The sequence below is a fragment of the Helianthus annuus genome, chromosome 4 (genome assembly GCF_002127325.2).
Source record: "Helianthus annuus cultivar XRQ/B chromosome 4, HanXRQr2.0-SUNRISE, whole genome shotgun sequence".
Lineage (NCBI taxonomy): Eukaryota > Viridiplantae > Streptophyta > Magnoliopsida > Asterales > Asteraceae > Helianthus > Helianthus annuus.
Window position 1 is genome coordinate 178,021,250 of NC_035436.2, and position 15,581 is coordinate 178,036,830.

At 37.8% G+C, this 15,581-nt stretch overlaps 2 protein-coding genes across 3 annotated transcripts; both read right to left on the reverse strand.

The window, feature by feature from the left end:
- Nucleotides 1–1,001: 1,001 nt before the first annotated feature.
- LOC110928740 (probable aspartic proteinase GIP1) lies at nucleotides 1,002–2,318 on the reverse strand. The gene has a single exon (XM_022171774.2). The coding sequence runs from the start codon at nucleotides 2,286–2,288 to the stop codon at nucleotides 1,023–1,025; it is 1,266 nt and encodes a 421-aa protein (XP_022027466.1). The 5' UTR covers nucleotides 2,289–2,318; the 3' UTR covers nucleotides 1,002–1,022.
- Nucleotides 2,319–6,620: 4,302 nt separating this feature from the next.
- On the reverse strand, nucleotides 6,621–10,101 carry LOC110928741 (probable aspartic proteinase GIP1). 2 transcript variants are annotated; one of them, XM_035988632.1, is made up of 3 exons: nucleotides 9,705–10,101; nucleotides 9,511–9,644; nucleotides 6,621–7,566 (listed from the first exon to the last, which is right to left on the reverse strand). In XM_035988632.1, exons 1-3 carry the CDS (start codon nucleotides 10,066–10,068, stop codon nucleotides 6,793–6,795), a joined length of 1,272 nt encoding a protein of 423 aa, XP_035844525.1. In that variant the 5' UTR covers nucleotides 10,069–10,101; the 3' UTR covers nucleotides 6,621–6,792. The 2 variants fall into 2 exon arrangements, with proteins under 2 accessions (XP_035844525.1, XP_022027467.1); XM_022171775.2 differs by having other exon boundaries at nucleotides 9,511–10,099.
- Between the last annotated feature and the right edge of the window lie 5,480 nt (nucleotides 10,102–15,581).

Here is a 15,581-nt window from a genome sequence, read left to right on the forward strand (position 1 = left end):
AGTCGAACTTTTTTGGCCAGGGACTCTCATGCAGTGGCGGAGCCAGAAATCACTGCTGCATTTATCTTTGCAATAGTTTTAGTAGCAGCTTTAACTGTACCAGGTGGAAACAATAAAGATACCGGGAAAGCAGTTGATGAAACTGTGTTGAGCTTCATCATATTTGCTGTTTCAGATGTGATGTCAATGATAATATCTGGCGCCTCCTTGTTGTTGTTTCGATCCTTTGACACAGCACGTTATGCAGATGAGGATTTTCTCTACAACTTACCTAAGAGTTTAATACTTGGACTTGTGATGTTATTCATGTCTGTGGCAACCATGTTGATAGCCTTCAGTGCAACATTATATATTATGTTTGTGCTAGAGAGCACGTGGATCCTCATCCCAGTTGCTGCAATAGCATGTCTTCCAATTACTTTGTTCGTGAAGTTGCAGTTACCATTGCTTGTTGAGCTTATCTCTTCAACATACGCTTGTGGAATCTTTGGTAAACGAAGGGAGCTTGCCGCAACATCATAAGGTGTACCATTTCTAACAATATTAACTTTGATTCTTGACTTCAAGAATTGTTTTTCACATCATAATGGATTTGCATCGGTTATAATTTAAATTGCATAGTGAACTACAAGACAAAACAGTGGAGCTATTTGTTCACCGTGAAATAACGATATATAAAACCGTTTTGTTGGGCCATACTAGGTCCGTCTTAAAACCGGTTCGGATTGGGTCAATGAAAGTGAAAACCGGATCGGGTTGTTTGAAAAGTGCTTTCTAAAGGAAAACCATACCGGATGAAATCAGTTTGAAAACCGGTCTTAACGTATTATTCAACTAGCGGTTATCTTAAACCGGATTCAAAGGATATATATCAAACGATGAATCGGATCAGATCCTAACGATGAGTTTAGGTTCCGGTTTTTGGTCTGGATTCCATAACTTGTTACTGTGGATAGGTAAAAGTTATAATATTACAATATGTTAAAGATCAAGAATGAACTTATGATATTGCTATAAAAAACCTAAAAGACCTTAATGGCATTATTAGTGCTAAAATTAAAATTAGCACACAATGTCTTGTACTGCAAAAGAGTAGAACTAAACCCCAACGTTTTCTTCCCATAATCAAACTGAAGCAGATTATCCTCCAACTGATGCCCTCCGATCACCATCGCCGGAACCGACCCAACACCGCCATCAACCACAGCTAAGCACCATGCATCCAAACCCTCATCCACAATCCTCACCATCGAATTCTTCCCGAAAACCCTCCAGACGACATCGTTCTGCATCACAAGCTTAATCTGAGGCACTGTTGGACCCAAATGAGTTTCCAAAACCCCATCAGCTTCATAACATAATTTAAACGGTTTCACAGGCTTAACTGACTTCAGCTTCATAGTTCTTGATTCTTTTTTGAACTCTACAGTTACAGCTCTGAAGATTGTTCTCTCCAATACCGTGTACGGATTGGTTGTGCTGATCATTGTCAGTTTCTGGTTTATGTTTATTGGTTTTCCGTTTATGATGATGGATTTGACCTTGATGTAATAACCGTCTTTCAACTGTTTGGTTTCGGTTTTTCTGTTAGTGAATATTCCAGGATGATATGAGAACAGTGGTGTGTAGGAGAGATGGTTAGAGACATCAAGTCCCGGGAAGAAATAATACGGTTTATCTAGGCCGAAAAACGCTACGCCTGGAGCCGAAGGTGAGCCAGATATACAAAGTGAGAAAACTGACGAGTTGGTGCTAACCTGCGCGGGGAGTGAATAATTTGAAACCCCTAAACCGGCTAAACCGGCTACCACTTTCTTAGCCCGGCCTTTTAATAACCGTGAGGATTCGTCAGAGCAAGTGAACACAAACTCGGGGAACGTAGTAAGTTTCCCCGGGTTACGTCCATCAGTTGCTTGTAACGCGAGTGAGTCAACCATAGCGAAGGACTTATGAGGCGAAATTACACAATTACCACCAACCGCGGCGTTGGTGGTGATATCGCATTTTTTAGAGATGAGTTGGTTGGATCGGAGGGAGTGGCAGAGAGATGAGTTGCATGGGACAGGGCGGGAGGTGGTGGAGGTGTAGTTGCTATGGCAGTTAACCGCGGTGTAGGTGGCGCCAATGTGAAGTAGCAAAAATGTTGGTTGCATAGGGGTTTTGAGTTGGAGTTTTAAGGTGTAAAATGGGGTGTTGTGGACATGGTGTTTTGTGATGGGGGCAACAAAGGCTGAAAATGAAGGTGTAACGAATAGGAATAGAAATAGTAAGAGGATTGAGGGAGACATTGATTGGTGTTTGAATGTGGTGATGAATGGGTTCTTGTGGGTGTTATATAGGAGATGATGAATGGGTTCTTGCAGACCGTGGTTTTATAGCCTAGTGGCATTTTTGGGGTCAGATAAATCTTTGGTACCAATAGGTTTTGGGTTCGATTCTCATAAGAGGGTTTTCTCATATTTATTAGGTCTCATCCTAAATTGGTGTATAGGCATTATCCCTAGTGGAGATGAATATGATCGGGTGGTTCCGCTGATGACACGATGATACTTCAGTGATCCAATTTTTTTTTAAAGGGGTTTGGTTGTAGGTTTGTGATGAAGCACCGTAAAACTAGTGTGTTGGTGAGTTTCAAAATTGATTGCCGTCCAACTATGGCTAATTATATGATGTTTCTGTTATGTTACGGAAACACATTCTATTTTGAAGTGTGTGATTACATAATGGAATTGAATGCACATACTATTTTCAACTTCTTGTTGGTGATATGATATTGTTAATTGACTGAATATCATGTGTGAACACCGTGATCCAAGTTATAGGCCGTTTTTTGGACTTTATTTAATAAGTTTTATGCATATTTTTCGTTTTGAAAATACGAGTAATATCTCTAGTGACTTAGGAACAATTAAAAAGGTCAATTACTCCAACTTAAATTAAATCTATTTGTAACTGATGTCTGTTTTACTTTATCTCTCATCCCCAATTAACAAACTTGGTTATATTTGTTTAGCTCGTGATTAAAATAAACTAATAAAAATGATTGGAGAATAGATAGTTAAAACACAAGAATAAAGTTGTTGAAAATTAACAGGCGTTTAAGTTTAAGGACTTGAAATTAGTTTCATGGTTGAAAGCTAATAGTTAAGAGACTTGGAGCAAATATATGAAATATTACGCTTAAAATTTGAACACTTTTTAATAAACAATCTCTAAAATGTAAATTGAAATTAAATTAAGCACACTAAAACATGGTAATAACTAAACATGTTAATAACATGTAAACTAGTTTATTAAACTTTGGATTGACATGTTATATAAAATAATTATAATAGCCTACTCAAAATTTGATTATTTTCGTATTATATTAAGGTTGGGTGGTGATGACACATCACTTCCACGTCATATGGGGGATATAAATCCTCTTCCTTTAAGATCATGGATAATGGTTAATGCCCATTAAATAACATTTTTCGTCACATCACCATCATAATGACCCTTCAAAGAATATGTAACTGTTAATGCTCATTTTATTCATTACTTTCTATTATTTTTCTTTTCTTTGGACGTTATTCTATAAATGTTTCTCCCTCTTCATGCCCCTATAATGCCCAAGGAATCGGTGCTGAAGGCATTATCAAACTCTTTTACGCCCCTATAATGCTCATTACGCATGACCTAATATCCTTGCAATGGTTTAAAGCCCCCATCATCATTACCTAACTATTTTCTTTAATTAAATTTAAAAATTATTAATTAAAATTTAAATAACATACATAAAATATAACAAACATGATTTTTAGGCCTGTAAATGAACTAAACAAACAAAGGCATGTTCATGTTTGTTCCTTCAATTTTAACAGAACATGAACATGAACATATAATCGAACACATTTTTGTTCATGTTTGTTTGTTAAGAAAATAGGCATGTTCGTGTTCGTTTATGTTCATTCGTTTAAAATCTAAACAAACTGTCAGTGGCGGACCCATAAATTTTTTCCTGATGGTGCGAAAACTTTTAGGAATTGTTTATCTGTCGATATATAATAACTTTTTGGACCCGGTCCGATCTGATTCTGGTTGGGTTATATATCAATTATACGTGTAATAATATTTAAAATAGTCGGTCAGATTGAATCGGTTGTTATACACTAGTAGGATCGATTGAATCGTATTACGTCAAAACAATATCTAAATAGAAATATATGTATAATATATTTCGTAGTTGATATATAATATGTAAAATTTGATATCATATTTGAGGTAGAGGATCCGGTAAAAAGTGCTCAAAGTGTAAAAAGTGTGAGAAGTGTATTATAACACTATATATAATACTATATAACACCATATAAACATCGTATAACAATATGTAACACCATATAATACCATATAACACTATGTAACACTATATATCATTATATAATAAATATAACACTATAGGTTGTCTGATAGCATGTCTATGATAGATGTATAGTGTTATATTTGTTATATAATGATATATAGTGTTACATAGTGTTATATGGTATTATATGGTGTTACATATTGTTATACGGTGTTTATATGGTGTTATATAGTATTATATATAGTGTTATAATACCCTTCTCACACTTCTTACACTTTGAGCACTTTTTACAGGATCTTTACCCTCATATTTGATTTCAATAAACTAAAGAAACTGCAAAGTTCAAAATAGAATTAACAATATTAAATCATTACCAAAAAAGAAGATATGATATGTATCTATTTGAGATGATAAATTTTAAATAATATAACTAATTTAAGTGGTATATGTCCCGCTTGCGGTATGCACATATAATGTATATACGCGTGGGTTCTTAGAGGGGGCAAAAGTAAAAGTGCACTAATTTTAACGTTATTTTACTAATTTCATAAAAATAACGTTAAAAAGCGAGGGACGGTTGATCATGCATCATGATGTGGTGACGTTGATAGCCAAAAGACAGGGGAATTGCTGAGTGTTATGTGTCTTATGTCCAAGGCTTGATGCAAAACTACTATCGAGCCGTGGGTCTCTCTAAAAGCAGCCTCTCTATTCCTACGAGGTAGAGGTAAGGTTGTCTACATTATACCCTTCTCAGACCCTACCTTAGCTTGCTATTAGTGGGATTTACTAAGCATGATGATAATGGTGGTGAATTTAAGTGGTATGTCATTTATCACTAGCTTACCATTATTATTACCTACTCACAATGTAAAAGAGTGAGTGTAAAAACTTCACTTTTCTCTCACCTCATAAAACATTAATTTTTATTAAAGAAAAAAAAAATTGCACTCTTTCTCTTCGGGCAAATGATTTCTTGACTACAGTTCAAAAAAAAAAATGATTTCTTGACGGGGTTTGATTATTTTTGGCTCAAAGAGGGATTTCCATATATTAGTGTTTTAAGAATTGATCATTACAAATCCGTGATAAGAAATGAAGATCACCAAAGAAAAGTGTTGCTAGCAGAGGTGTACAATACAAATCCGGACTTTTTAAAAGACTAGTTCGGGTTATAAACCAAACTGGATTTGTGAACAATAATATGTTTTTTTAAAGTGGTTCGGGTTATAAACCAGTTTACGATGGAAATTGTTCAAACCTATCAAATTGATTGAGGTTGTGTTCAAATCGGTTTGGGACAAAGATACCGTTTTTTTACAAGTTTTTCAGATCGGGTCGGTCCAAACCGGTTTCAGGAACGAGACTAAGGACTGGCATACGAATTGCCGGGTTGGGTCGGGTCTAAACCGGTTTTTTTTGGTGAAGTGAGTCAGATTATAAACCGGTGTGGCGGGCCCAAACCAATTTTGTTTGTACACCTTTATTATGAGTACAGAATAATTTAATTGACTTGAACTTGGAAACTAGAGAATTTTGGAAAAAATGGGATTGTTATGCCATTTAAGGCATTAAGACTACGGGGAGTGTATGGGCTTGGGTTGGAGGTATTGCTCGACACGTGACGAGGGTGGATCCACAAGCTTAGGGGAGGGGGGGTGGTTCACTAGTGATAGAATTTATCACTCACAAGCACCAATCAAGTTTCGCCATGTCATCGACCATTTTTCCATCACTCACAACCTTTTTTAGTGGGGGTGGTCATCACTCATCACCACACCCAACAATTTCCCCCAACCAACAAATACCCTCACAAAACAAAACATTAACGCGTGATGGAGATAACGAAAACCGGATTGCGTTAATGTATAACGCGTTTTAGTTTGTACCGGCGGTCGAGGAAAACGCGTTATAAACATTCACGTTATACTATCACGGGACCACCCCGTGAGCTCTTATGGTGAAAAATGAGGGGTGTGGTGTGGCGTGGCTTAGCTTGGCGTGGCCAGCATGTGAATTTTTTTTAATTAAAGTAGCCAACCAGCCAAGTCATCCTGCCCCCCCCCCCCCCCCGCGCCCCACGCCAGGCTGAATACCCACACTAAAGGGACAACGCCATACCCAAGCCCAACCCGGAGTGGAGCAGCTGGCGTTGAAGGGCTTCCCCCGCCCAACCAACGCCCCACCTCCCCACAGTCTAAGAGTTTGAAACTAGGTTTAAATGACAAAAAGTGGTTCCACTAGATCGAATATCAAGTCATATGCATCTCAGCCTTTCTTCCCTACAACTCATTGCTGCAAATTTTGCATTTAAATTGCTTATGTTACAAGCTGTGGTATTCAAGTTCGACCATTTTGATCGAAAAACACACACTCAATGAAGCTAACCTAATAACAAACATCAAATAAACAATACAAGAATATCCTTGGAAAAATTACAGTTGAAGTTGTTAGACACCAGGATCATCGGTAAAGTTGAAGCTTGCACAGTTGGTATCATGCACCAAAACAGACGAACTGAACCCTAATCTCATCGACACGAGATCAAACTGCAACAAGTTATCCTCCATCTGATGCCCTCCTATCACCACAGATGTCCGCGGCTTCTCACCACCGTCAACAAACCCCAAGCACCACACGTCTCCTCCATCTTCATCTTCCCTTGCAACACTCACCATCGTATTCGCTCCAGATATCCTCCAAAACACATCTTCACTATGCATCACAAGATCAATAACCGGGAATGCAGGCCCTAACGGTGTGCTATAAACATCACTCGCTGCATAACACACCTCAAACGGACTCACTGCATCCGTTACTGTGAGGTTGAGCGCTGCAGACTCGTTTACAAACGCTTGAATGAAGGCGTTGTAGATTGAGGTTTCTAACGTGGTGTAAGGAGTGACGGTGCTCAATCTGGTTCCACCAAAACCGTCGTCATCGATTGTTAATAGCGAAGGGTTGAATTCCAATGGTTTGCCATTGATGTTGATAGAGGTGACATTGATGAAGTACTCGTCTGAGGGTTGGCCGTAGTAGGTTATGATGGTGAATCCGATCGGATTTAGAATGAGTGGAGTGTATACAAGGTGACTTGAGAGGTCGATTCCGGGAAAGAAATAGTATGGGCCGCCTGTGTTGAAGAAGGCTGAACCGGATGATGCACTTGACACACCGGGAAGGCATAGCGCAAATATGTTGGGTGAAGCATAGACGCTACTAACCTGTGCCGGGACGAATCAAACATTATTTTTGTTGAGGTCTAAAAAAATGTTTGACAAAAAAGAAGTCACCAATTTCAAATAAAGTTATGTTATATTCTTCGGAACATCAATCTTGTACATAAATCGATTTTCATTTTTGTAAGAAACGTTGCGACATTTAGGGGGTGTTTGGTGTTGCGTTTTCAAAATAGATTATGCGTTTTCAAAATAGATTTTGCTTTTTTCAAAACTGCGTTTTGAAAAAGCATGTAGGTACATGCTTCTCCAAAACTGCGTTTTGGAGGCAGATAATCACTTTTTCATCCAAATACTTTTTTAGATTATTTATGTTTTACAAACGCAATAATCAAATAATCACTTCAAAACGTAATCCCAAACACCCTCTTATATGTATTAAAAACCATAATGATAGTTCCGATATCTAACATAAACAAATCAGCTCGTTTTGAGATAACAAGATAAACCCCGTTAAAACTACGGTTAAACTTGCTTGATAAGATGTTGTTTGAAATCTGCTCACAAATAAGTGAGCTAAGCCGAGCCAAGCTACCTCATTTGAATTTTAAGCCGAGGTGAACTCGTTCAAATTTAATATGCTATTTATTATATTTATGAAGTCCAACTTTTTATAGGTAAAAACAACTCATCTGCCTTTCTCTTTATTGTTATATTTTTCCATATGTGAAAGAACATTGATTTTTGTTGTTATAACCATTCATACGTGTAATTAATTTCATAAACAAATAAGCTGGCTTCAATTTTATTCAAGCCAAGTTATAGTTCAAATTTAACCACATTTGTAGTTTCGAGCCTAGCCAAACTGGCTCGTTTAACTTCGAGCCCAAGCGCATGCTAAAGTTGGTTCAATCCAGCTCGCTCAATAAGCAACCTTAATTAAAACCGAGCAATCCGCATATAAACCGTTTCTCCACTTTATTAATATGAACTACTAAAGTGGTTACATCAACGATCAGTTTGGTTTTCAAAACATCGATTAGTATTAAGCTTAAAAAGCCAAACTTTGAAGCCAGCGTGGGCCTGGTTAAGACAACATATAGTCTGACCAGAGTGGAGCAATACAGCACTCTCCGATTTGAAAAGTAGGGTTGTAAACGAACCGAACGTTCAGCGAACAGTTCGTGAACCGTTCGGCGGGAAGTTCGTTTATGTTCGTTCGATAAGCTTAACGAACGAACATGAACAAAAAATTTCGTTCGATAAGCTTAACGAACGAACACGAACAAAGGTCTCGTTCGTTCGACTGCGTTCGTGAACGTTCGGTAATATGCTCGTTTATGTTTGTTCGTGTTCGGTTTTTTACGTTTATTTTTCTAAAAGTTTTTAATGTTTTATTAATTTTTTACTTTCCCCCATATGTATTATTTCCCTCTCTCTGGCCCTCTCCCTCTTTTGATATCACGCTCCTTCATTCAGCTTATCTCCAATCGATTAATCGATTGAACCCAATATTATCCATCCCTTCAATCTTTAAATGGTTATATTTAACTACTTTCGTTGTGTACAATGTTTAAGATTAACGATGCCTTTTTTTAATTTTCAAAATTAAAGTTCATTTGTGTTCGTTTGCGTTCGTGGTTTGTGTTCACGAACTGTTCGCGAACAACCAAAAATTCCTTAACGAACGAACACGAACACAAACTTCCGTTCGTCATGTGTTCACGAACAGTTCACGAACATCCAAATTTCCTTAACGAACGAACACGAACATAGCCTTGTTCGTGTTCGTTCGGTTCGTTTACAGCCCTATTGAAAAGTGTGACAACCTTATACATGAAGTTCACAGTTCAAAAAAAAATGGCCATAAAAGTAATGCAAACAATAAAAGTGTAAGGACCAAAGTTGCCAACTTTACTCCTACGTTTGAACTGAAACAGAGGGAATACTTATAACATAAACAAGATAGGGTTAGTACATTTTACTAACCTGCGCCGGGAGCGAATAATTTGACCGTCCAAGGCCAGCCAATCCAGAAACCCCATCAGGCAACCCACGAAGCAACGAGTTATCCGAGCACGAAGCAACAAAATCCGGAACCACACCTAACTGACCTGGGTTCTGGCCATCAGTAACATTCAAAGCAAAGTAGTCAATCAATGCCTGAGCCAGAACAGTGTTCTTGATAACAGGGTTCTCGGGGAACAAAGCACAGGAATTATTGTGGCAGCCAGGACCGGTGGGGCGGAAACAATTAGAACAAGCGAGTGAGGTGAGTGAGGCACACAGGTTGGTTCCACAGGGGATGTAACGGTGAGTTGTGGAGGTGTAGGAGTCAGGAGTGCAATCGATCCAGGTGAATTTGGCACCGAGATCGAGTAGTAAGTTGGTGGATTGAAGAGGCGTTTTGAAGGAGATGGTTATGGTGTAGAGTTCGGTTGATGGGTCTCGGGTGATTGGAGCTATGAAAGATGTGGATGAAGTCACGGTTTTGGAGTTGTGGAGGAAGATGATGAAGAAGAAGAGGGTGAATTGGATGAGTGACATTGGATTCGTTTGCAGAACAAAAGTGTGGATGTGGATGGATGGTTTTATTTTTATTTATATTTTTTTTTTTTGATAGTTGAATTTTGGATCACCGACGGACCAATGGAGTATCATCGTGCCACAAGCAGAACTGCCTAATCATATCCATTTCCACTAGGCATAATATCTATACACCAATTTAGGAGGAAACCCAATAAATATGAGAAAAACCCCCTGTAGGAATCGAACCCAGGACCCAGTGGCACAGGTTAGAAGAGGTCAGGGGGCGCCCGACCCCCCGAACTTTTCGCTCAGTAGTGTTATGTATGTAGCTTTCGTATAGAGTTTTTTTTTTTTTTTTTTGTATATACGATTTCAACCCCGGGTTTATAGAAATTTTTGGGTATATACGTTTTCGACCCCTCCGTCGGAAATCTCAAACTTTGCCACTGCCAGGACCCATTGGTTCCAAAGTCTTATCACACCCCTAAGATGCCACTAGGATATAAAACCATGGGCGGTTTTATTTGTTGAAATGGATATTATTAAAAATGTATCAGAAATGATTCTGTTTGTTATAATATTACCGTATTGACACCTTTTGGCATAAGTCTCTTAAACTGTAACTTTATTCCTGGTTAAATATTAAGAAACGATTATATTTCTTAATTAAGATTCTTATTTACGTATTTGTGGTGGTATAATAAGGAACTTAAAAGTGTTATGCGGCCGACCTTAGACCAGACGGTATGGGGGACGGCCCCAGGCCCATCCCCTTGCCGCCGCCCCAGCCTTGCCACCCCCTGCTCCGTCGCCGCCCCAGGCTCGTCCCCTCCGTCCGCAAGCAGCCGCCCAAGCCGGGCCTCACTCCCTCACACACACCTATACATACATACATACACATATATAAAGGGGATCATCCCCCACCCCGTAGGTCCATCCCCTTTAGGCCCATCCTCACACCCACTTACATAGCGGTCTACGTAACGGTCCATCCCCTTAGGGATGACCCAAACCATACCTTCGAGTCTTACTAGGCACTTTGCACCGAGCTAGTAACTACATTTTTTTAGAATGACAAAATAAGTCAGATAAGTCAGGTTGGGTGGGCCGGTAGGATTAGTTGTATTACTGATTTAACTTTTTAACAATTAGGATTTGCCGGTTTGGATCCGGGTTTTTTTAATTAGCCTGTATTACAAATTTAAAATAATACAGATTGTTCATGATTATAATACATGTATATAACTATAAACTATAAAAAACATTAATGAAAATTAAACGGCCGGTTGCTCGGTAGTTATTAGCGGCGTAGCTTGTTGCCCGTTTACTAACTATCTCAATGTAAATTATTATATAATATCAATCAGAAATAAGATATTGCTAAACTGAAAAACAAAACCTAACACCTTTGTATGAAAACAAAAATTAGTAACGTACACAAGTGATACGTGCTTAAATAAAAATATAACATCTAGGGATTTTACTAATTAGTGATATTAAAGATAAAATCATCTTATATTTAAGGTCGTGTAATTATTTTTTTCCCAATAAAAAGGGATGAACATAGCAAGTATATTTGTTATTGTTAAATTCTTGAATATTGTAGAGTGACGACCGTTTATAATTATAATAGTCTAATTTTGCTAACTACAATATATGACATATCGTGACCATCAATTGTCTTAAAAGTTGATTCTGAACATTAATGCACAGTTAAAAATTCTGGAAAATAGTTGGTATCAGATTATTCGAACTTAAGATCTATGATCTCAAACCCAAATCATCACTTCACAAATCTATACTATATAATAAAAGAAACCATTTTGAGGACACTTGTCATCATATTAGGTCATGTCTTATGGATAATTATTATTTATTTATTTTAATCTCTTTTAATTAATTATAGATAACCCTCCTAAAAAATATTATTTAGTTTAATATCTTATAGATAATCATTATATAACAAGTGAAATAGCTAAAAGTAAACATTTCAAACAATAAAGTGGATCCTTAACTAAAACGATTATACGACTATAGGGTTTAAAGTTTATTGTTTGTTTCGAAATTTGTATTAGATGCACACACGAAAAAAAAATTGCGTATGAAACCTCACCCGACAAAAAACCCTAAAACCGGATATGGCGTACCGAATTTCATACCCGATCCTACCTGTCAGTTATAGATCAGTTCCATACCCTATGATTTTAAACCAATTCCAAATTGGCTACACCCGACCCAACCAACCAAAATCGGAAAAACCCGATCACTTCCTCTCCAAAACCCGATTATGGTCATACACGGTTTTTGACCTTGCTAATCCTATCCATAACCAATTTCAGCCCGGAATTAGATATTGTCTAATACCAAATTTGTGCATTTTTGTTTGCTTATACCAACCTCGATACAATGATGAATGAGTAGCATCGACCTCCTTGTAAGTGCCAAAATGAATTAAGCTCATTTGTGGTGTTGCCATGTTGGACCAACTGGTGAATAAGAATCTTTGATGGGTTGACACCTAAAGACTACCTGTTGTGGTCTAGGTGAACACCCGGATTCATCCTCTAATATTACTACACATGGCGCTGACTAGACTCCTACTCATCACCTTGTCCACTCGTGCCCCCCATCCCCACTTACTTGTGCATGTTGTGGTAACTTCCAATAGCACCACAAAACACCCCCATTTTTGCCTAATAGCGCCAGCCACCACCCTCACGCCTCCGCTGAAGCCTCCGCTCGCGCCCCCGCTAAAGCTTGGCTGTTGTGGTGTTAGCGAGCCACTGTGGCAGCCGCGTGGCTAGCGCCCCACGCTCACAGCTCCACAACACAGAGTCTAAAGGTTTTGTAAGGAGTTGCAATGTGTACCGATCTATTAACAAAGTTGACCAGACAATAAACTCGACCTCTTGTTACGTTTTATTTACGGCATCATGTTCCTTATTTTTTTTGAACAGCAAATTTGGATCATTGACGAACCACTGGGTATCATCGTGCTACCAGCGGAACTACCTGATCATATCCATCTCCACAAGGCATAATGTCTATACACCAACTCAAGAGGAAACGTAATAAATATGGGAAAAAACTCCTCTTGTGGGAATCGAACACAGAACATATTGGTCCCAAAACCTTATCCACCCCCAAAATGTCACTAGGCTATAAAGCCATGGGCATCACGTTCCTTATATATAACTTTATTTATTTTGCAAGTAAAGACATTGGGGGTGGGATAAGGCTTTGGTACCATTAGGTCCTGTGTTCGATTCTCACAAAGGGGGTTTTCCTAGATTTATTGGGTTTCCTTCTGAATTGGTATATAGGCATTATAGTCTAATGGAGACAGATATGATTGGGTGGTTCTTCTGGTGGCACGGTGATACTCTAGTGGTCTTTTAGTAATCCTAATTTACCGTTCAAAAAAATTTTGCCCATGGCTTAATAGCATCAATAGATCCTGTGTTCGATTCTCACAAGTGGCTTTTTCCCATATTTATTGGGTTTCCTCCTGAATTGGTGTATAGACATTATGCCTAGTGGGGATAGATATGATCAGGTAGTTCCGCTGGTGACACAATAATACTCCAGTAGTCCGTCAGTGATCCAAATTTACTATTAAAATGAAAAAAGACATTGGGCCAAATAGCCCATCATTAGAATATCCGAGAGGCCCAAAGATTTAGAAAAAAAGATACACGTTCATTTTGTGCACTTTCGAAAGAACAAACCAATTAATGTCCTAGCAAAAAAAAAAATTAATGTCCTAGCAAAATTTATGTCAGATCTTTTTACTTTAAGAAAAGGCTAATTATAGCTTTAGGGTTGTAACTAACTGGTTTTGGATGGTTGGTGATTGGTGGTTAAAAAACCAAACTTTTGTGTCACTGGTTTTGTAAGAACCGTACGTGCCTCATTGTTTCCGGAACTGTTACACGGGCCGTAACTCTTAGGCACGCATCCGTGCCCGTCTTCTGAAAAATTTTCATTACTAGCACTTTTTACATTGGGTCGTGCCTACCTAGCACGCCCCCACGTCTACCTTCTGAAAATTTTCACAGAAGTCATGATACTGACACATGGGGTCGTGCCCCCCAAGCACGCCCCCGTTCCCAGTATCTGATTTTTGAAAAATTTGTTGTTTTAAACCCACATTTAATCAAATCTAACCCATTTTTTACACATTGACGACAATGTGTAATTTAAGTTTGGGAGGGGGGGGGGGGCTTGAATCGTTTGTCCTAAAACAAGTATTACATAAAACTCTACTTGGAACCGCTAAACCACCCCAAATCTTTTTCAAAAACATTTTTTAGTTTATTTTGTCGTGTTTTTTTTTTGTTTAAGTTATAAAACCAAGTTCTAAAAATTTTGTTTTTACAAATTTACAAACGATAGTGCCGTGATAAAAAAACCATATAAGAAAAATTTATCAAAAGGCATGACGATCTTTTTAAAATTTTATTTTATATATATATATATATATATATAATATATATATATATAGGGGAGCGCTAAAATGAAAACCACCTCCAGTTGTAAGAACCATGAGAACTTTTTGATCCGGGGCGAGTTGGACCAAAATTTTTTTCATAAACGTAGATGCGTGTATTAAAAACACATTTGTAAAAAAAATTCAAAAAAAAAATGTCGTGAGTGTAGTTTTGAGCACCATAAGTTTGTTTTTACGGGTACCGTAAATTTTATTTAAACTTTACGGTACCCGTAAACACAAACTTGTGGTGCTCAAAACTACACACACGACATTTTTTTTTTTTGAATTTTTTTTAGAAATGTGTTTATAATACACGCATCTACGTTTATGAAAAAAATTCTGGTCCAACTCGCCCCGTACGGTGTAGTTCTCATGGTTCTTACAACTGGAGGTGGTTTTCTTTTTAGCGGTCCCCTATATATATATATATAGGATAAAGATCCGTTAGGAACCACCCTTTATTGCGAGAACCGCGAGAACCAATGTGAACACATGGCAAATTTATAATTAAGTGACATTTAATAAAAAAACACGTGCTCCACTTGTTTCAGCCCCTGTTCACTATCGTCATTCACAATCTAGGGTTTCATCAGAGATCTTGCATCCATCGACTACGGCGATCTTACAGCGGCGACGGATATCCAAAGAATAGCATAATCTTCAATTGAGTTTTTCTGTTTCTATCTTTCGCCAATCCTCACACATTTCTTCAATCGGTATTGGATTTATATAATATCATTCAAACGTAGGAATACCTAATTTTCATCCGATTTTGGATTCTGCTTCGATTATCTTCATTATTCACTGATTTGTTCGATTTTCTTCATAATCTGTAGGTTTTAGTTTTCGAATCCAATTCAGATGTTTATGCTATGATTTCAATTTATGATTTGCCCTTGATTCGAATCTCGTTTTGAAAGATTATTTGGTTGTTCTGGAATCGAAACAAGTTGCAATGACAGGACGATGGCTGCTGTAAGTAATTCAATTTTACATATATTTTACATATAGCATACCCCAGCAGGTTTTATTCTATTCG